The sequence below is a fragment of the Chiloscyllium plagiosum genome, chromosome 2 (genome assembly GCF_004010195.1).
Source record: "Chiloscyllium plagiosum isolate BGI_BamShark_2017 chromosome 2, ASM401019v2, whole genome shotgun sequence".
Taxonomy (NCBI): Eukaryota; Metazoa; Chordata; class Chondrichthyes; order Orectolobiformes; family Hemiscylliidae; genus Chiloscyllium; species Chiloscyllium plagiosum.
This window is the reverse complement of record NC_057711.1, coordinates 921,398-944,023: the sequence shown is the minus strand read 5'-3', so window position 1 is coordinate 944,023 and position 22,626 is coordinate 921,398. Positions and strand designations below refer to the sequence as shown.

General features: G+C 42.5%; 1 protein-coding gene across 4 annotated transcripts in view; it reads right to left on the bottom strand.

Annotated features, from left to right (window-relative positions):
- Positions 1 to 22,626, bottom strand: part of LOC122556264 (nipped-B-like protein) — a 536,293-nt gene that overhangs the window by 22,131 nt on the left and 491,536 nt on the right. For all 4 annotated transcript variants that reach the window (XM_043702895.1, XM_043702901.1, XM_043702914.1 and 1 more), the window contains 4 exons: positions 15,978 to 16,178; positions 12,695 to 12,841; positions 10,650 to 10,918; positions 4,802 to 4,976 (listed from right to left, as the gene is read on the bottom strand). In XM_043702895.1, coding sequence (XP_043558830.1) covers positions 4,802 to 4,976; positions 10,650 to 10,918; positions 12,695 to 12,841; positions 15,978 to 16,178 — 792 coding nt within the window. The remainder of the gene's footprint in view (positions 1 to 4,801; positions 4,977 to 10,649; positions 10,919 to 12,694; positions 12,842 to 15,977; positions 16,179 to 22,626) is intronic.

Here is a 22,626-nt window from a genome sequence, read left to right as displayed (position 1 = left end):
ACAATACAGCGCAGAACAGGCCCTTCGGTACTCAATGTTGCGCTGATGCATGGACTTTTCTCAGCTAGTCCCCCTACACTATCTCATCATCATCCATGAGCTTATCTAAGGATTGTTTAAATCTCCCTAATGTGGCTGAGTTGACTACCTTAGCAGGTAGGGTATTCCACGCCTTTACCACTCTGTGTAAAGAACTTGCCTCTGACATCTGTCTTAAATCTATCACCCCTCAATTTGTGGTTATGCCCCCTTGTACAAGCTGACATCATTATCCTAGGAAAATGTTTTTCTCTGTCGACCCTATCTCATCCTCTGATCATCTTGTATGTCTCTATCAAATCCCCCCTTAGCCGCCTTCTTTCCAATGAGAAAAGACCCACGTCTCTCAGCCTTTCCGCATAAGAGCTTCCCTCCAGACCAGGCAACATCCTGGTAAATCTCCCATGCACCTTTTCCAATGTTTCCACGTCCATTTTGTAATGGGGCGACCAGAACTGTACACAATATTCCAAGTGTGGCCGCACCAGAGTTTTGTACAGTTGCAGCATGATATTGTGGTTCTGGAACTCAAACCTAACACACCGTATGCCTTCTTCACAGCACTATCCACCTGGGTGGCAACTTTCAGGGATCTATGTGCATGGATGCCAAGATCCCTCTGAACATCCACACTACCAAGAATCTTTCCATTGACCCAGTACTCTGCCTTCCTGTTAATCTTCCCAAAGTGCATCACCTCACATTTAGCTACATTGAACTCCATTTGCTACCTCTCAGCCCAATTCTGCAGTTTATCCAAGTCCCCCTGCAACCTGTAACATTCTTCCAAACTGTCCACTACTCCACCGACTTTAGTGTCATCTGCAAATTTACTAATCCATCCACCAATGCCTGCGTCTAAGTCATTTATGAAAATGACAAACAGCAGTGGTCAGAAAACAGACCCAGGCTGAATATTTTCCATCAACCACCACTCGCTGTCTTCTCTCAGAAAGCCAGTTTCTAATCCAAACTGCTAAATCACCCTCAATCCCATGCCTCTGCATTTCTCCATCAGCCTATGTGGGGAACCTTATCAAAGGCTTTACTGAAGTCCAAATATACCACGTCAACTGCCCATCCTCATCTACATGCTTGGTCACCTTCTCAAAAAACTCAATGAGGTATGTGAGACATGATCTGCCCTTGACAAAACCATGTTGACTATCTGAAATCAAATTGTTGCTTGCTAGATGATTATAAATCTTATCTCTTATAATCCTTTCTAAAACCTTTCCTACAACAGAAATAAGGCTCACTGGTCTATAATTACCTGGGTCATCTCTAATGCTCTTCTTGAACAAGGGCACAACATTTGCAATCCTCCAGTCCTCTGGTACTAAACCTGTAGACAATGACGACTCAAATATCAAAGCCAAAGGCTCCACCACCTCCTCCCTAGCTTCCTAGAGAATCGTTGGATAAATCCCATCCGGCCCAGGGGACTTGTCTACTTTCACTCCTTCTAGAATTGATAACACCTATACGTAATTAACCTCAATCCTTTCTAGTCTAATATCTCGTACCTTATTTTTCTCCTTTACAATATTCTTCTTTTCCTGAGAAAACACCGATGAGAAATGTTCATTTAGCACCTCTCCGATCTCTAGTGTCCACACTCAACTTCCCACTTCTGTCTTTGGCCCTATTCCTACCCTAATCATCCTTTTATTCCTCACATACCTATAGAAAGTTTAAGGGTTGTCCTTTATTCTATTTGCTAAAGACTGCTCGTGTCCTCTCTTTGCTCTTCTTAACTCTCTCTTTAAATCCTTCATGGCTGATCTGAAACTCTCCATCACCTCATCAACACATAAGCCTCATTTCTTCTTCTTAACAAGAGATGCAATTTCTGTAGTAAACCATGGTTCCCTTACCTTATCGCTTCCTCCTTGCCTGACAGGGACACACCTATCAAGGACACGCAATATCTGTTCCTTAAACCAGCTCCACATTTCCATTGTCTGCATCCCCTGCATTTTGCTACCCCATTCTATGCATCCTAATTCTTGCCTAATCACATCATAATTACCCTTGCCTCATCGATAACTCTTGACCTGTGTTATGCACCAATCCCATTCCATTGCTAAACTAAACGTAACTGAATTATGGTCACTCTCCAAAGTGCTCACATACAACTAAATCAAACACCTGGCCTGGTTCATTACTAAGCACCAGATCCAGTGTGGTCTCCCCTCTTGTCAGCCCTTTGACATACTGTGTCAGGAAACCCACCTGTACACAGATGGGGTACTGGGCTAATGGTCGGATACTTGTAGTGTGGATGAGCAGAGGGATCTTGGTGTCCATGTACACAGATCTCTGAAAGTTGCCACCCACGTAAATAGTGCGGTGAAGGCGGCATATGGCGTACTGGCTTTTATTGGTAGAGGAATTGAGTTCCGGAGCCCTGAGGTCATGTTGCAGTTGTATAAGACTCTGAACTGGCTAACCGGTCGAAGGCAGAGAGTGGTGGTAGATGGTAAATATTCAGCCTGGAGCCCAGTTACAAGTGGAGTTCCGCAGGGATCAGTTCTGGGTCCTCTGCTGTTTGTAATTTTTATTAATGACTTAGATGAGGGAGTCGAAGGGTGGGTCAGTAAATTTGCAGATGATACGAAGATAGGTGGAGTTGTGGACAGTGAGGAGGGCTGTTGTCGGCTGCAGAGGGACTTAGATATGATGCAGAGCTGGGCTGAGGAGTGGCAGATGGAGTTCTACCCTGCCAAGTGTGAGGTTGTCCATTTTGGAAGTACAAATAAGAATGCGGAATACAGGGTTAACGGTGGGGTTCTTAGTAAGGTGAGGAGCAGAGGGATCTTGGGGTCTATGTTCATAGATCTTTGAAAGTTGGCACTCAGGTGGATAGAGCTTGTCAGAAGGCCTATGGTGTATTAGCGTTCATTAGCAGATGGATTGAATTCAAGAGTCGTGAAGTGATGTTGCAGCTGTACAGGACTTTGGTTAGGCCACAGTTGGATTACTGTGTGCAGTTCTGGTCGCCTCACTTTAGGAAGGATGTGGAAGCTTTGGAGAGGGTGCAGAGGAGATTTACCAGGATGTTGCCTGGAATGGAGAGGAAGTCGTCCGAGGATAGGTTGAGAGTTCTCGGCCTTTTCTCGTTGGAACGGCGAAGGATGAGGGGTGACTTGATAGAGCTTTATAAGATGATCAGAGGAATAGGTAGAGTAGACAGTCAGAAACTTTTTCCCCGGGTACAACAGAGTGTTACAAGGGGACATAAATTTAAGGTGAAGGGTGGAAGGTATAGGGGAGATGTCAGGGGTGGGTTCTTTACCCAGAGAGTGGTGGGGGCATGGAATGCGCTACCTGTGGGAGTGGCAGAGTCAGAATCATTTGTGACCTTTAAGCGGCAATTGGATAGGTACATGGATGGGTGCTTAAGCTAGGTCAAATGTTCGGCACAACATCGTGGGCCGAAGGGCCTGTTCTGTGCTGTATTGTTCTATGTTCTAAAAGTTCTGTCAGCCACCATTATACTATCTTTGACTAACAAGGCCACGCCTCCCCCTCTTTTACCACCTTGCTTGTTTTTAATGAAAGATCTAAACCCTGGAACCTACAACATTCATTCCTCACCCTGTTCTATCCATGTCTCCAAAATGGCCACAACATTGAAGTCCCAGGTACCTATCCAAGCTGCAAGCTCACCTACCTTATTTCGAATACTTCTGGTGTTGAAGTAGACACACTTCAAACCACTTCGCTGTCTGCCAGCATATTCCTGTGACCCCGAAATCCTGTCCCTGTCCTTCCTACTCTCATCCTCTTGTGCACTGCAGCTACATCTCCGGTTCCCATCCCCCTGTGCACTGCAGCTACATCTCCGGTTCCCATCCCCCTGCCGAGCTAGTTTAAACCCACCCGAATAGCACCAAATTTCCCACCCAGGATATTAGCACTCCTCTGGTTCAAGTGAAGACTGTCCTGTTTGTACAAGTCCCACCTTCCCCAGAATGAGCCCCAATTATCCAAAATCCTGAAACCATCTGCACCAAAAACCTCCTGCACCATCCTTGCAGCCACATGTTCAGCTGATATATCTAAATACACTCAATGACTTAACATTCTATGTGGTATCATATTCAATGTCTTTTGAAAATGCAAACATACTACACCTACTGGTTTCCCTTCATCTATCCTACTTGCTATGTCTGAAAAAAAACAACAAATCATTCATAGAATCCCTACAGTGTGGAAACAGGTCCTTTGGCCCAACAAGTCCACACTGACTCTCCAAAGAGTAACCCACCCAGACCCATTTCCCTATCCTATTATCCTACATTTATCCCTGACTAATGCACCTAATGTCCACAGACACTATGGGCAATTTAGCATGGTCAATTCACCTAACCTGCACATCTTTGGACTGTGGGAGGAAACGGGAGGACCACACAGACACAGGGAGAATGTGCAAACTCCATGCAGTTGCCAGAGGCTGGAATCGAACCCAGGTCCCTAGTGCTGTGAGGCAGCAGTGCTAACCACTGAGCCATCTTTGACTTGGTTTTCAATACTGTTTCTGCACCTAGTGTGGTTATCAGAGAATATGGAGCACCAGTTGCTAACCAAAATTATACTGCCAAAAGGACAACTTAACAAAAGGTGCTGGTGCATTGCCAATATTAATTTATTTACAGTAAATGTAGAAGGGGCTGGTTCTGTGCAGCCAAAACAGAATCTTAATTTAATGGATCAAAATATCATGACACAAAGTTTCCAAAAAAAGGTTGTGACTTACATCCAAGTACTGTTTGACGATATTCCTCTTCACTGTTTCTGTTATTTCTGCATGTCCTACTCCATTTCTCAGGAAATCCAGTGTTTGCCTGGGGTTAAAGTGCACTCCTGATTTCCTGTTTACTGCCTTGTCATACACTTTCGCAGATTCAGAAGGAGAATATTTTTGGATTTTACTGGCGAGAGAGAGACAAGATTGTTGAGCGAAAACTAATAATTATAGGCTCAAAGTCAAAAATGTTGAGAAATATTCCTGAAAACAAGTAAAGCTCGCGTGAGTGAAGATTTGTAGCAATAACTTGGCAATTGTGGAAAGTATAGAACATCACGCATAAACAAAAGGCTTGGGAAAATCACCTGACTGAAATTCCAGCACCAGGTTGACAGTTTATGCAATGGCATTTTTGATTACTCATATCTTCTTGCTGAAATTAAACTGAGAGATCAAGAACAAACCTTCAGAGGGGAATGCAACTCTCAGGTTGATCTGGTGACATGAGGCATCTTTCAGTGGCTACAACTTGTGTACACAATGACCCAGATATTCCAATGGTCAGAGCACTGTTGGAGCAACAGAGACTAGAGTTGCAGGTCAGGACTACATATAATCCCTGGTACAGCTCACTCTATGGGAATTGCACAGAAACTGATTTTCTAATGGGTAATGCCCTGTGCCTGGACCCCTCTGAAAAATTACAGAAAAGTCAGAGGTTTCGGAGGCAACTTTTTATCTAAATGGAGAGAAACCCCAGTGTTTCGATGCAGAGGGATTAGGATGTCCTCGTTCATGACCCACTGAAAACTAGTATGGAGGTACAGCAAGTAATAAGGAAGACAGAATAGAATTTTGGCATTTAATGCTAAAGGAGTAACGTATAGAAGTAGGAAAGTATTGTTGCAACTGTACAAAGCATTAGTGAGACTGAACCTGGAGTGTTGTGTGCAATTTTGGTTCCCTTACTTGGGGAGGGATGCAATTGCATTGGAAGTAGTTTGGAGGAGGTTCATTAAAGTGATTCCAGAAATCAGGTTGTCTTATGAAAAGAGATTGGCAGAAGTGATGAATATTGTGCAATCATCAGCAAATGTCACTATTTTTAATTTCATGGTGGAGAGATCATCGTTATCTTAACTTGCTGTCCACAATGAGCATCTGTAAGCAGTGAATTACCAGAATATTGCAGACTTTCTGACACCCAGCATTATATCACTGCTCTCAAACGTTGCACCACTCCAACCAGTCTTGACAAACTAGCTATAACTGTAATTGCGATCACTATTATTCTACCTTGCTTATCCCTCCAGATATTGGCCACCATCCAGATTATAGGTGGAAAGCCTCAGATTCCAGTGTATGAAATAAATCTAGATATTAATGGCATGAAAAAGTATGGAGAGAAAATGGGAATATAGCCATGAGGTTGAGGGTCAACCATGATCACATGGAATGGTGTACCAGTCTCAAAAGACCAAGTGGTTTACTTTTGCTCCTGATTTCTGTGTTTCTAAATCTCTACAGTAAGGCTTTGGATAGGGGCGGAGATATTTTATTCAGCCAGATTCAAAATGACAGAAATTCTGCCAAATAGTTGGGAAAATTTTGGCCCAAGATATGATGCAACACTTGCTTAGCAAGGGGACACGGTGGTGGTAGTTATGTGCAGGAGGGACAGATCATACATAGAACATAGAACAATACAGTGCAGAACAGGCCCTTCGGCCCACGATATTGCGCCGACCTGTGAACTATTCTCAGCTTGTCCCCCTACACTATCCCATCATCATTCATGTGCTTATCTAAGGATTGTTTAAATCTCCCGAATGTGGCTGAGTTGACTACGTTAGCAGGTAGGGCATTCCACGCCCTTATCACTCTCTGCATAAAGAGCCTGCCTAAAATCTATCAGAGCTGAAAATGTATTGCTGGAAAAGCGCAGCAGGTCAGGCAGCATCCAAGGAACAGGAGAATCGATGTTTCGGGCATAAGCCCTTCTTCAGGAATCCTGAAGAAGGGCTTAAGCCCGAAACGTCGATTCTCCTGTTCCTTGGATGCTGCCTGACCTGCTGCGCTTTTCCAGCAACACATTTTCAGCTCTGATCTCCAGCATCTGCAGTCCTCACTTTCTCCTTAAATCTATCAGCCCTCAATTTGTAGTTATGCCCCCTCGTACAAGCTGACAGCATCATCCTAGGAAAAAGACTTTCACGGTCTACCCTATCTCATCCTCTGATCATCTTATAGGTCTCTATCAAATCCCCCCTTAGCCTTCTTCTCTCCAATGAGAACAGACCCAAGTCTCTCAGCCTTTCCTCATTAGACCTTCACTCCAGACCAGGCAACATCCTGGTCAATCTTCTCTGCACCTTTTCCAATGCTTCTACAACCGTCCCGAAATATGAGGACCAGAACTGTACACAATATTCCAAGTGTGGCCGCACCAGCATTGTGTATAGTTGCAGCATGATATTGCGGCTCCGGAACTCAATCCCTCTACAAATGAATGATATTGCGGCTCCGGAACTCAATCCCTCTACAAATGAAACCTAACACACCGTATGCCTTCTTCGCAGCACTATCCACCTGGGTGGCAACTTTCAGGGATCTATGGACATGGACTCCAAGATCCCTCTGCACATCCACACTACCAAGAATCTTTCCGTTGACCCAGTACTCTGCCTTCCTGTTATTCTTCCCAAAGTGCATCACCTCACATTTAGCTGCACTGAACTCCATTTGCCACCTCAGCCCAATTCTGCAGTTTATATAAGTCCCCCTGCAACCTGTAACATTCTTCCACACTGTCCACTACTCCACCAACTTTAGTATCGTCTGCAAATTTACTAACCCATCCACCTCTGCCTGTTTCTAAGTCATATATGAACATGACAAACAGCAGTGGTCCCAAAAGAGATCCTTGTGGAACACCACTAGTAACCAGACTCCAGGCTGAATATTTTCCATCAACCATCACTCGCTGCCTTCGTCCAGAAAGCCAGTTTCTAATCCAAACTGCTAAATCACCCTCAATTCCATGCATCTGCATTTTCTCCAACAGCCTACCATGTGGAACCTTATCAAAGGCTTTACTGAAGTCCATGTACACCACGTCAACTGCCCTACCCTCATCTACATGCTTGGTCACCTTCTCAAAAAGCTCAATGAGGTTTGTGAGGCACGACCTACCCTTGACAAAACCATGTTGACTATCTGAAATCAAATTGTTGCTTGCTAGATGATTATAAATCTTATCTCTCATAATCCTTTCTAAAACCTTTCCTACAACAGAAATAAGGCTCACTGGTCTATAATTACATGGGCCATCTCCGCTGCCCTTCTTGAACAAGGGCACAACATTTGCAATCCTCCAGTCCTCTGGTACTAAACCTGCAGACAATGACGACTCAAATATCAAAGCCAAAGGCTCTGCTATCTCTTCCCCAGCTTCCCAGAGAATCCTCGGATAAATCCCATCCGGCCCAGGGGACTTGTCTACTTTCACTTCTTCTAGAATTGTTAACACCTGTTCGTAACTAACCTTGATCCTTTCTAGTCTAATATCTTGTACCTCAATCTTCTCCCCTACAATATTCTCCTTTTCCTGAGTGAAAACCGATGAGAAATGTTCGTTTAGCACTTCTCTGACCTCCACAGGGTCCACACACAATTTCCCACTTCTGTCTTTGACTGGCCCTATTCCTACCTTAATCATCGTTTTATTCCTCACATACCTACAGAAAGCTTTAGGGTTCTCCTTTATTTAGATTAGATTAGATTAGATTACTTACAGTGTGGAAACAGGCCCTTCGGCCCAACAAGTCCACACCGACCCGCCGAAGCGTAACCCACCCATACCCCTACATTTACCCCTTTTACCTAACACTACGGGCAATTTAGCATGGCCAATTCACCTGACTTGCACATCTTTGGACTGTGGGAGGAAACCGGAGCCCCCGGAGGAAACCCACGCAGACACGGGGAGAACGTGCAAACTCCACACAGTCAGTCGCCTGAGTCGGGAATTGAACCCGGGTCTCTGGCGCTGCGAGGCAGCAGTGCTAACCACTGTGCCACCGTGCCGCCCAATTATTCTATTTGCTAAAGACTGCTCATGTCCTCTCTTTGCTCTTCTTAACTCTCTTTAAATGCTTCCCACCTGACCTCTAACTCTCCATCGCCTTATCTGAACCATCTTGCCTCATGATAGACTGGTTGCTAAGGTTAGATCTCATGGAATGCAGGGAGGATTGGCATTTGTGGATAACAGTAAATGTAGATATATCTATGAATTTATTAGAAGGACCTCAAATGGATTGATCTGGAATGGAAGAACCAGTTGGGTGATAAAACACAATGGAAGTAAATATTAGCCAGTAAAGTTCAGACGAGCTTCCTCCTGCTAATATAAACACAGGACTTTCACAAAACTCCTTGCTTCTATTGGAGCATGGCCATAGAGATGTACAGCACAGAAACACACCCTTTGGTCCAACTCATCCATGCCAACCAGATATCCTAAATTAATCTAGTCTCATTTGCCACCATTTGGCCCATATCCCTCTAAACCCTTCTTATTCATATACCCATCCAGATGCCTTTGAAATGCTGTAATGGTACCCAGCCTCCACCACTTCCTTTGGCAGCTTATTCCATACTTACATCACCCGCTACGTGAAAAAGTTGCCAGTCATCCCTTGTAAATTTTTCTCCTCTCACCTTAAACTCATGCCCTTTAGTTCTACCCACCCTGGGGAAAAGATCTTGCCTATTTACCCTATCCATGCCCCTCATGATTTTATAAATCTCTATGAGGTCACCCCTCAGCCTCCGATGCTTCAGGGAAAATGTCCCAGTCTATTCAGCCTTTCCTATAGTTCAAACTCTCCAATCCTGGTAACATCTATGTAAATCTTCTCTGAATGTTTTTAAGTTTCACAACAGTCTTCCTATAGCAGGGTGACCAGAATTGAATACAGTATTCCAAAAATGGCCAAACCAATGTCTTGTACAGCCACAACATGACCTCCCAACTCTTATACTCAATGCACAGATCAATAAAGGAAGGCATATCAAATTCCTCCTTCACTATCTTATTGACCTGTGACTCTACTTTCAAGGAACTATGAACCTGCTTTCCAAGGTCTCTTTGTTCAGCAACACTCCCCAGTACATTACCATTAAGTGTACAAGTCCTGCCCTGATCTGCCTTTCCAAAATGCAACACCTTACGTTGATCTAAATTAAACTTCATCTACCACTCCTTAGATCATTGGTCCATCTGATCAAGATCCCACTGTACTGAGGTAACCTCCCTCGCAGTCCACTACACCACCAATTTTGGCATCATCTTCAAACTTACTAATCAAACCTGCTGTATTCACATCCAAATCATTTACATAAATGACGAAAAGCAGTGGACCCAGCACAGATATTTGTGGCACACCACTGGTCATAGGCCTCCAGTCTGAAAAGCAACCTTCCGCCACCACCTTCAAGTGTATCCAAATGCCAATTCTCCCTGCATTCCATGTGATCTAACCTTAGCAACCAGTCTATGAGGAACCGTGTTGAACACCCTTATGGGATTGTTCCTTGTGGATGTTATATGGAATGATGCAATCAATAGAATCAGTGTTACATGTTTGAAAAAACGAATAATGAATTCTTCCTGATAAAAATAAACAGCAAAAATTGAGAGTAGGCTGAGTGAACCAACACAGAAATATTGACGAAGGATTTCATCTTTGAGAACTGTGCAATGTTCAACTTTAAAGCTCTGAATGGTCAAACTGTTTTTCTCCTCACAGATGTTGTTTTGTCCAATTAAGTAGTGAAAAGTTCTCTTTCCTACCTGTCTGAGAAGCCATACAAGTTCTTCAGGTGTTGTTTCAGGACCAACAGCAATAGGATTCCCTGAGAAGCATTCACAAACTCCACAAGAGGAGTCGAGTCTGCAGGCAATCGAGCGAGCACATCTTCCAGATCATCGTCCTCATCATCACTTGAATCAGAGTTGATACGTTTCTTACACCTGCGGGGCCGCTGCATCTCATCCTCACTGTCACTGTCCCCAGAACTTGAGGATTTCCTTTCCTTCGGCTGTGTGTCTTTCAACAGAGACTGCAAACAACAAATATTTAGTTTAACAACTTATCTGCTTTGTCTCTCTTTTAAAAATGGATCTCAACCGTTTATACAACACATTAGAAACAGTATCATTGCAACAGTATAATTCATTTCCAAGCAACATAACCTTTTACAACTCATTGCACACAATCTAGGAATACGAAATAGACACACTTTGATGCACATGCTACTTGGAAGAAGACCCTCAGGCTGAGGAGTTGAGAATTCAAGACAACAGTATCAGAATAAAAGCTTGGCTATTTAGGGCGGAAATGAAGAGAAATTTACTGACCAAATGGATAATGAACCATTGCAAGTTGATGTACATGCAAGTTGATAGAGTATATTTACATCAAGAATGGAACTCTAATGGGGAGAGTGGTTAATAGGTGACTATCAGATAAGGGGCAAAGCATTAAAACAGAAAGAGCAGGACTGGTTAACAAATATTGGATTAGTGGTGCTGGAAGAGCACAACAGTTCAGGCAGCATCCGAGGAGCAGCAAAATCGACGTTTCGGGCAAAAGCCCTTCATCAGGAATAATGCCCATCCCTAGTTACATTTGAGAAGGTGATGGTGAGCTGCCTTCTTGAACAGTATAGTCCACATTCTATAGGTAGACCCGCAATGCTGTTAAGGAGCGAATTCCAAGATTTTGACCCTATGACAGTGAAGGAATGACAACATATTTCCAAATAAAGAATTTACTTGCTACTGTTGTTCTTTATATGGAAGTGGTTGACTTCCAGGGAGACCAGAATTGCATGCGCTATCCTAAAAGTGGTCTAACCAATGTTCTGTACAGCTGCAACATGACCTTCCAACTCCTACACTCAAGGTACTGACCAATAAAGGCAAGCAATCCAAGTGCCTTCTTCACTATCCTAACTTACCCACTTTCAAGGAACTATGAATCTGCATTCCAAAGTCTCTTTGCTCAGCAATACTCCTCAGCTGAGGTGGAGCACAGTCATTATATACATTTGAGGCTGACATAGATTCTTGATCAGTATGAAAATCAAGGGTTTTGGGAAAAGCAGGAAGGTGGATGTGAGGAATGATGGATCAGCCATAATCATATTAAATGGCGCAGCAGGCTAGAGCAGCTTGAACAGCCTACTGCTGTTCCTATTTCTCGCTGTCTTCAGAGAAATGTGAGGTATTAGAGGCACAGTCTAAAAATTAAAGCCAGATCCTTCAGACGCGAGGTAAGAATACACCCTTTCTTCCACATGACAAATGAAACTCTTAAATTATTGAATTTAAACAGAGATTGATATATTGATAACACCTAATATATTAGAAGAAAAAGTCACCATAGTCCCAGAGGACCCTCGAGCTGTTCTCTCATTAGAGAGTGAGAGAGATAAGGGTGTGAGTGAGAGAAAGAGGACACAAGCGAGAGAGACGATTGGTGATGATTTAACCTGAAGGTCATTACGCCACTGAGGAAGACAGAAGCTGGTATGGGAACCAAACACTCTGCATTGCAACTCAACCATCCAGCCAACTGAGATAACCAGATATACTTAAACATGTTAGGCAGAATCACTAAATGCACAATAGATACACCATGCATGATACTGTCAATCTATCAGCCAATGAAAAGAGTGACATAAGTGTGAGGCAGTGTGTTGTCTAATCAAATAGCCCCTCTGAAGGGCATTAAGTGTCCTGATAGAGATTACGTCTACTAATTATATTCATCCAACTTTGATATTATTCCATTTTAGTTTTGATTTGTTCATACAGATTCTGATGTCACTTACCTCCCTGAACGACTGCAGCAGATTACTTCCAGAAACTGAAAGTGTGATGTCAATGTGATGCATAATAAACAGAGGTTCTTCTTGTGTCTGGAAAGGGAAGCAGGCCAAGTTGTCTGCTATGTAAAGAAGTAGGTTCACCTCGGTTTTCTATGGAGAAGTAAAACAAGTTTTGAACAGGTTCAAATTCCATCTCCTATCCACTATTCCCTATTCTAGCATTTGTAATATTACAATGAAGTATCTGATAAAGAAATAGATGCACAATGGCTAAATGGTATTCCACATTCTGTCAACATAGCATGGCCCTGACGCAGCGAATAGGTTAGTACAATGGAAAAAGTGACGAGGTCACTGACTCCCAAGTCCGACATCTATTCCTCCAGCAGACGGCAAAGGAAAACAATGGTCAATAGGTGCAGGAGTAGGCCATTCGGCCCTTCGAGCCAGCACCATCATTCATTATGATTGGCTGATCATCCTCAATCAGTATCCTGTTCCTGCCTTATCCCTATAACCCTTGATTTCACTATCTTGAAGAGCTCTATCCATCTCTTTCTTGAAAGTATCCAGAGACTTGGCCTCCACTGCCTTCTGGGGAAGAGCATTCCATATATCCACCACTCTCTAGGTGAAGAAGTTTCTCAACTCTGTCCTAAATGGCCTACCCCTTATATTTAAACTGTGTCCTCTGGTTCTGAACTCACGCATCTGCGGAAACATGCTTCCTGCCTCCAGAATGTCCAACCCTTTAATAATCTTATACGTCTCAATCAGATCCCCTCTCATCCTTCTAAACTCAAGTGTATACAAGCCCAGTCGCTCCAATCTTTCAACATATGATAGTCCCGCCATTCTTGGAATTGACCTCGTGATCCTACGCTACATCCCCTCAATAGTCAGAATGTCCTTCCGCAAATTTGGAGACCAAAACTGCACACAATATTCCAGGTGCGGTATTTGTTCCTATACTTAATTCGTCTTGCTATGAAGGCCAGCATGCCATTAGCTTTCTCCACTGCCTGCTTGCTTTCATCGTTGTACTCTTTCTTTACCTAACTTGAGTCTATTTAGATAGTAATCTGCCTTCCTGTTCTTGCCACCAAAGTGGATAACAACACATTTATCCACATTAAACTGCATCTGCCTGCATCCATCCACTCACCTAACTTATCCAGGTCACCTTGTAATCTCCTAACATCCTCCTCACATTTCACCCTGCCACCCAGCTTTGTGTCATCAGCAAATTTGCTAATGTTACTTTTAATACCTTCATCAATATCATTGATGTATATTGTAAACAGCTGTGGCCCCAGCACCGAATCTTGTGGTACCCCACTGGTCACCGCCAGCCATCCCGAAAGGGACCCGTCACTTTGCTCTTTGCTTCCTGTCAGCCAGCCAATTTTCAATCTCAGTCAGTATGTTGTCCCCAATACCAGGTGCCCTAATTTTGCTCACTAATTTCCTGTGTGGGGCTTCAAAGACTTTCTGAAGGTCCAGGTACACTACATTCACTGGCTCTCCCTTGTCCATCTTCATAGTTACATGCTCAAAAAAATTCCAGAAGGTTAGTCAAGCAGGATTTCCCCTTCGTAAATCCATGCTGACTCTGATCTATCCTGTTACTGTTATCTAAATGAGTCTAATTTCATCTTTTATAATTGACTCTAGCATCTTTCTCACCACGGACGTTAGGCTAACTGGTCTATAATTTCCTGTTTTCTCTCTCCCTCCTTTCTTGAAAAGTGGGACAACATTAGCTACCCTCCAATCTGCAGGAACTGATCCTGAATCTATAGAACATTGGAAAATTTCTGGAGCCACCTCCTTAAATCCCTTGGGATGCAGACCATCAGGTCCTGGGGACTTATCAGCCTTCAGACCTAGTAATCTATCCAACACCATTTCCTGCCTAATATAAATTCCCTTCAGTTCATCCATTACCCTAGGATCAGCCACTATTATATCTGGGAGATTGCTTGTGTCTTCCCCAGTGAAGACAGATTCAAAGTACCTATTCAACTCTTATGCCATTTCCTTGATCCCCAAAATAAATTCACCAGTCTCTGTCTTCAAGGGCCCAATTTTAGTCTTAACCAATTTTTTCTTTTCACATACCTAAAAAAAGCTTTTGCTATCCTCCTTTATATTTTTGACCAGTTTGCCTTCGTACCTCATTTTTTTCTCTGTGTATTGCCTTTTTAGTTATTCTCTGCTGCTCTTTAAAAGTTTCCCAGTCCTCTGGCCTCCTGCTAATCTTTGCTATGTTATACTTCTCTTTTATCTTTATATAGTCCTTAACTTCCCTCGTCAGCCACAACCGCTCCTGCCTCCCCTTAGGATCTTTCTTCCTCTTTGGAATGAACTGATCCTGTACCTTCTGCAAAATATCGAGAAATATTAGGGGAATCTGTAAGGGAATCTAATCTAACCGAAAAATACCTGCCATTCTTGTCCCTGCTAGGGTTTTGAACCACTAAACTTTGGCCAGCTCCTCCTTCAGATCTCCATAGTTCCCTTTTTTCAACTGCAATTCTGACACTTCCGATTCTCCTTTCTCCCTCTCTAACTGCAGATTAAAACTTATTATATCAATGGTCACTATTTCCTAATGGCTCCTTTACTTCGAGGTCCCTGATCAAATCCGGGTCATTGCACAACACCAGATCCAGAATTGCCTTCTCCCTGGCTTAGCTTTGGATTCATTATGCTGTTTTCTGAAGGAGTTGATAGCAGAGGGCAGATAGGGAGGGCAAGAATGAGGTAGGAGACTCAGGGAACTCATACCATGGATGTCTAAGAGGCTTTACTATTCTTTGCAATAGTAAAGTCACCGTTTATGATGAGAAGCTGAGGCCCCAGACGAGATCGCTACACAGCATCCTTTATATAACTCTCCACCAATCAAGAGCACATAGCTGGACACAGACTAAGCCCAGCTCCTCTCTCCTACTTTAAGTTTTACATTCATGTCCATCTTTCACGTCTGCTCATTCCCTTCAATTTCATATCTATATTATCCTCACTTGCTATCATCATGCTATTCAATTCCAATTAGAATATCTCAATGTTTGTATCCCTTTTTACTTTGGTGGTATAGGTTCCTAATTTCTTTTCATCAATTTCTGCAGAGTGTACTTCCTTGGAATAGTCCAATTCTAAAGGATTAAGATACAAAGTAGCAGACTGATGCTGGCGCCACGTTATACTGGTTAACAATAGCCACCCTACTGAAAATGAGGTAGAGTGCCATCTGCCAGGAACCCCAGACATACTGACTCACCGCACTGTCATCAAACAGGTTGAGTAAGGCAATGAGGAATGCACGTCGATGTTGTCGGTTTCCTCGGATCATGCTGTAGAGGTGTGAACACAAAGCAGTCACGTTCTCCTCCTGCCTAAAGCCACGGATTAACTCCCTTATCTCAGACTGGATGGACTGTTGAAGCTGGTAAGACATCTTCATCCCTGCTACTGCTTTCATCTGGAAAACAAAAGAGTACAACGATCATCACCTCTTACCTCACTAATTGAAATATCCACATTTCGATGTGTGGCAGAGGGTTAAACTATAGTTAAATTTATAATGATACTAAATAACATTACATAAAAACGCAGCACAGAAGGTACCCATCCAGGTATCTAATTCTTCCATATTCTGAGCTTTACCCATAGCTTTTGTCTCCAAATGTTTATCCAACCGGTTTTTGAAAATTACTGAATCTATCTCCATTAAGTTTTAAGATGGAACAGTAAAGATTATTGGAACTTATTGTCTAAAATGATTTTTTTTTATCTCTGTCCTTAAATTTTTTTTTGTTTACTATTTTTAAGTCTGTTCCCTCTGGTTACAGACTTCCAGCTAAATTAAATCCCAACATTTTAGACCATTAATTTTTCTTTATCCTTTTCTACCAAGGAAAATAATCCCAGTTTTACTTGTTTTTCTGCAAAATTGGACAACTTCAACTTGGTTGCCACCTCCACAGAAAGGCATCCTTCTTGAAGGACGACCAAAACTATCCACAACGTTTGAGTGGTTTATAAGAGGTTTAGCATAATTTTCTTGCATTTCGTTACATATTTGTCTTAAGCAAGATGCTTTTTATTTTCAAAGAACACATTTGTCAACTTGCTTTGTCAACTGGCAAGATTTGAATGTGAATAAATGTCATCTTTACATTGCGTGGCATGACAACTGGCAAGTTTCAGGGGTCAAATAGGACGTATACTAATAATCTTTTTCAAATGCAGGCACACAGTAAACTTAAATTGATCGCATAATACGATTATTGGCTCGGTACAGCAAAGGGAAATTAAGGGAAACATTGTTCTGAACCCTCAGATATTTCAGTTCCTGCAAACCCTTTCCAAATTCAGCATTTCATTTATATTGCATCTTCTCATTTTCTCTCTCTCTCTCTCAAAACTCAACACTTCACACTTTGCTATATTAAATTGTTTCTGTGACATTTCACTAATCCATATCCACGTCTTCCTGACATAGACCAGGAATCACTATGTTTAAAGTTTTGTGTCACCTGCAAATCTTGAAATTATTCATGAAGTCAGAGAGTCCTACAGCAGGGAAACAGACTCTTCAGTCCAACCAGTCTGAGACGACCATAACGCCAAACTAAACTAGGCCCACCTGCCTGCATTTGACCCATATCCCTCCAAACATTTCTTACTTATGTTGTTACGATATGGAGACGCACCTTTTTTGTTAATTAAACCAAACATTCAGAAAAGCTCACCTCGCCTCAATCTGTCAAAATATGAGTGAGAGAACTCCCAAGTTCCACTATTTAAAGAAAATGACAATTTCTTTTCTAACTTTAAAAGTGAACATTAAACAAAAACTATTCACAAATCTAAGCTCCCTTTTCTCTTAACTACTTACCATCTGCCTCCAACAATATGCCTTTCCAATAAGACACATTAAAATTATGTTAGCTTAATCTCAAAATCACAGCCTTTTGTCTTTTCCACTGTCTTCAATTTTCCTGCTGCTGATTGCCCTGGGTCGCCGCCTTTCTTTTTACTGTGAGTATGTTTCACATGAAAAGGTACCTTTGATAATGAGTGTGTTCTAATTTCTTTGACAGCAAGATGTTAGATGGGCAATTAGTTGTCCAGGAGTTTGTCCCTCTGTAGCAGTTGCTTTCTGACCAATTTTCAAAATATCTGCATTCTTATACTGATAAAGAGAAAGTGAGGACTACAGATCAAAGTCAAAAAGTGTGGCGCTGGAAAAACACAGCAGGTCAGGCTGCATCTGAGGAGCAGGAGAGTTGACGTTTCGGGCTCAGATGCTGCCTGACCTGCTGTGCTTTTCCAGCGCCACACTTTTTGACTGCACTCTTATATATCATGGGGAGACGTGGCTGAGAGATAAATGGACGGGGCACATTCCTGATGAAGAGCTTATGCTCGAACGTTGACACTCCTGCTCCTCGGATGTTGCCTGATCAGCTGTGCTTTTCCAGCGCCATACTTTTTGATTCCCAAATCCTATACTCAAAGATCTGAGCAATGAAGGCAAGTGTGCTAAACACCTTAGAGGAGAAAGTGAGGTCTGCAGATGCTGGAGATCAGAGCTGAAAATGTGTTGCTGGAAAAGCGCAGCAGGTCAGGCAGCATCCAGGGAACAGGAGAATCGACGTTTCGGGCATAAGCTCTTTCCTGAAGAAGGTCTTATGCCCGAAACGTCGCTTCTCCTGTTTCCTGGATGCTGCCTGACCTGCTGCGCTTTTCCAGCAACACATTTTCATGTCTTCAACCAGTCCAGATTGTTTGTTTTGACTGGTGTGACTACATAGGGCGGCAGGCTGTTTAATACCATAGAATTATACTGAGCATTAATAGCATTGAAATTCCAAGCCCGATCGCCAGATTAGAACTCATAACATTCTCGAAAACGGTCAATAAAATCCTCAGCAGACTCCTTATTTTTGGTGTGAAGTTCAAGGATACGAGTAAAGTCTGCTAATACAGCAGATGCTCCGCTTTACTCCCACAGTCTAAAAATGTGCAGGTTAGGTGAATTGGCCATACTAAATTGCCCCTAGTGTTCGGTGAAGGGGTGAATGAAAGGGAATGGGTCTGGGTGGGTTGCGCTTCGGCAGGTTGGTGTGGACTTGTTGGGCTGAAGGGCCTGTTTCCACACTGTAAGTAATCTAATTTAATCATAAGTGAGACCAAAGGTCTTTTACTTTACCATCATGAACCTAATTGTGGTACTTAAGAAATCGACAGGTTAAAAGGATAATTGAAAATTTTGAACTGGGAAGATATAGAAGTGGGCTGTGAGAGAGCGACAGGAATTCGGGAATTAAGTTTAACAACTGTACATTCCAAAGACTGATCAGCCTGTAATGACGAATTTAAAATGGGATCCACGAAAAAAATCACTCGTCTAAATCCGAATTATCATTGCCTTCCACGTTAAAACGAAAGCCAACCATCGAACTGCGCAGTTCTGTTTGTTAACCAGTCACTTGTGACTTTTCCTTTTGTTTCTGATGATGTTTTGCTCGAGCACATTCACTTTTCAGAACTTCAACAGATTTCATAGCACCATTTGCAGTTACTTCAATCCCCAATTTGGTGGTAGTATCTTGCCACGAGCGCAAAACTGATTCCTTGTACCTGTCACCATAAAACTGTCACTTTGGTCCAATTAACTCTTTCCTACCTGCACCCATGTTACATTGCGAAATCAACTGATGAGCTTAATTAAACAATTGAACAGCTTTTTGACAACCTAATGGCCATTCTTCATCATGCAATGTTTTATTTCGACCTTCGGACAGTTTTCGAAAGGCCTCAGACTTTTCATGAAATCTTTCACGTCATTTCACGAACGTTGATGGTGGATTATCTGCTATGTCTTTGTAATTGCCCAATATAAAATAACTTCTGTTTTATAGCAACGAATTTAAAAAATATATGTTACTCACTAATCAGACTTCTCCAAAGCCTAATTATTTCACAAAACCTTTTTTTAACTAAATGACTTTTATTATAAAATATCGCGATATTTTATTTAGAAAAATCATCTTAACTATTGTGTTTTTATTATTAATTTAGAACTCCCTAGAATGTCAAATATCGGGGGCCTCCTGCATCCCACAAAACATCAAATATCGGAGGCCTTCTGCCTCCCTAAAAACATCAAATGTCGGACGCCTCCTGCCTCCCTAAAGACTTGAAATATCTTGGGCCTCCTGCCTCCCTGAAAACTTCAAATTTCGGGGACCAATTGCCTCCCTGAAAACTTCAAATTTCGGGGGCCTCATGGCTCCCTAAAGCTTCAAATATCGGGGGCCTCCTGTCTGCCTGAAACTTCAAATAATGGGGGCCTCCTGCCTCCCCAAAACTGCAAATATCGGGGGCCTCCTGCCTCCCGAAACCTTCAACACCTTTATTAAAACTGTTGAGGCCACCAGCTTCATTATGGTGAACCCTGCTGAAAATACAAAGATCCGATTTTTTTAGAACCTGGAAATTAACAAAGTTCTAGCAATCGAAGATTTTTCTAAAATGGAAATTAACAAATCTCGAGGGATCAACGAAGCTAGGGAGATCGATCTTTAAAACCCAGAAATTAACAAAGCTCGAGAAGTCAGAGTTTAATACTCCTCTCAGAGTTCAGCAATTTTCCCACACCGTTCCCAGCTTTGAAACTCATCATAGTTAAATTTAGTCCCTTAATTTAAATCAAAAATTAGAATTCTAGAGTAGTCCTGACCAGTCATGGCTCAATTACAATTCTGAAGATCGTGAAATAACTGGAGCTTCCTGAAGAGGTTTTGTCTACTCAATGAAAAAAGAACTTATAATGCACGAATAATAGCCGAATCCAAAGACACGGATATTAATCAAAGGATATTAATTTTTAGATGATTTATCAGAAGCTAACGTTGAACTGACACATCAATTGTCATTGAGGGACTCCCTCCAAAAGATTACAACTTTCCTAACCAATAATCGCCAATAATATTAGTGCTGATAATGGTGTTTAGCTTGAGTAGAGGATGTCGGGAAAGGAGCAAAATGGTTTCATGGAGATGCTGCCCAGAGAGAGAAGAGAACAAATGGAAGCAAGTAAAGGGATAGCTGATAGGAAGTTGGAGAAGATGCGAATGCTGAATAGTACTAACAGGATCTGTCAATAGTTGAAAATGGTTTGGCTGTGCTGGGACCAACCCAAACTGAACACATGAGGCTGGGTAGGTGGGTAGTGACCATAGAATGAGATGGTTCGCTCTTTGACACACACACACACACACACACACACACACACACACACACACACACACACACACACACACACACACACACACACACACACAACACCATATCTCAGGTTTTACCTTGTGAGTTCAGTCTCGTAAATCGTGGCTGTGCCTCATCGTTAAATAACCAACTATGCAAGAATTGTTACCGCTGGCCAGCCTTATCTTTTCACACATCAAGAACAACGACCACCCTCCATATTTCATAAACAATGAACAATTACCAAAACGAACAAAAAACAAAAAAGCAACAGAGCAAGACATGTCAAGCTGAACATTTGACTACGGAAAAGGAATTATTTTGTGAAAGAAAACTGTTGATTTGTACTCTGACTCTTGCGTGTGTTGGAGGATGACTGTAATTAGGAGTTTACCCCAAGTGTCATAGGAATTCTGAGTGTAGCTCTCATGAAAACGTCTTTAGTTTCCCTGTGTGATCTTTCGAGGGCAACTAGAGGTCAAATGGAGGAGACAGCCGCAAGTAACGCAGTTTCTAGTCGGGCAGTCACGAGCCCAGTGACATAGGCTGTTACAATTTAAACAGGCTGGCATGAACCCCAAGGGGGAGTCCCACTGCCATCCCCACGACCATGGTCTCGATTGGTGCATGGCCACTAGTATGATGCCCGGGTAGCTGTTGAGGTGTCTCCTCTTAGACTACAAATTCTGATTTTACACTGATTGGTAGTCTGTCTTAACTCGGCTGATTCCACAAGGCCGCAATAGAACAATGGAGTTGATTAGGGATGTCTTCAAACCAGTCGAAATTGTTTGTTTTGACTGCTGTGATTACACCGGGTGGCAGGCAGTTTAATACCATAGAATTATACTGAGCATTAATAGCATTGAAATTCCAAGCCCGATCGCCAGAATCGAACTCATAACATTCTCGAAAACGGTCAATAAAATCCTCAGCAGACTCCTTATTTTTGATGTGAAGTTCAAGGATACGAGTAAAGTCTGCTATTAAAGCAGATGCAGCAATGAGAATATTATCTTGTCTCTTTTGTTCCTGGACTGTAACACTAGCAAAATCAGTAAACTTGTCATGATTAATGTGTTCAATAAACGGGCATATTCGGAGCGAGTAAAAATTTGCTGTTGAAAATTTGGGGGGCACAGTGGTACACTGGCCAGCACTGCTGCCTCACAGCGACAGAGACCTGGGTTCATTTCACGCCTCAGGTGACTGACTGTGTGGTGTTTGCACTTTCTCCCCTTGTCTGCGTGAGTTTTCTCCGGGTGCTCCGCTTTCCTTCCACAGTCCAAAAATGTGCTGGTCAGGTCAATTGGCCATACTAAATTGCCCAGAGTGTTCGGTGAAGGGGTAAATGTAAGGGAATGGGTCTGGGTGGTTTGCGCTTCGGCAGGTTGGTGTGGACTTGTTGGGCCGAAGGGCCTGTTTCCACACTGTATGTAATCTGATATAATCATAAATGAGACGAAATGTCTTTTGCATTACCATCAGAAACCTAATTGTAGTACTTAAGAAATCGACAGATTAAAAGGATAATTGACAAGTTTGAATTGGGAAGATATAGACGTGGGATGTGGGAGAGCAACGGGAATTCGAGTATTAAGTTCAACAAGGGTACATTCCATAGACTGATCAGCCTGTCATGATGAATTTAA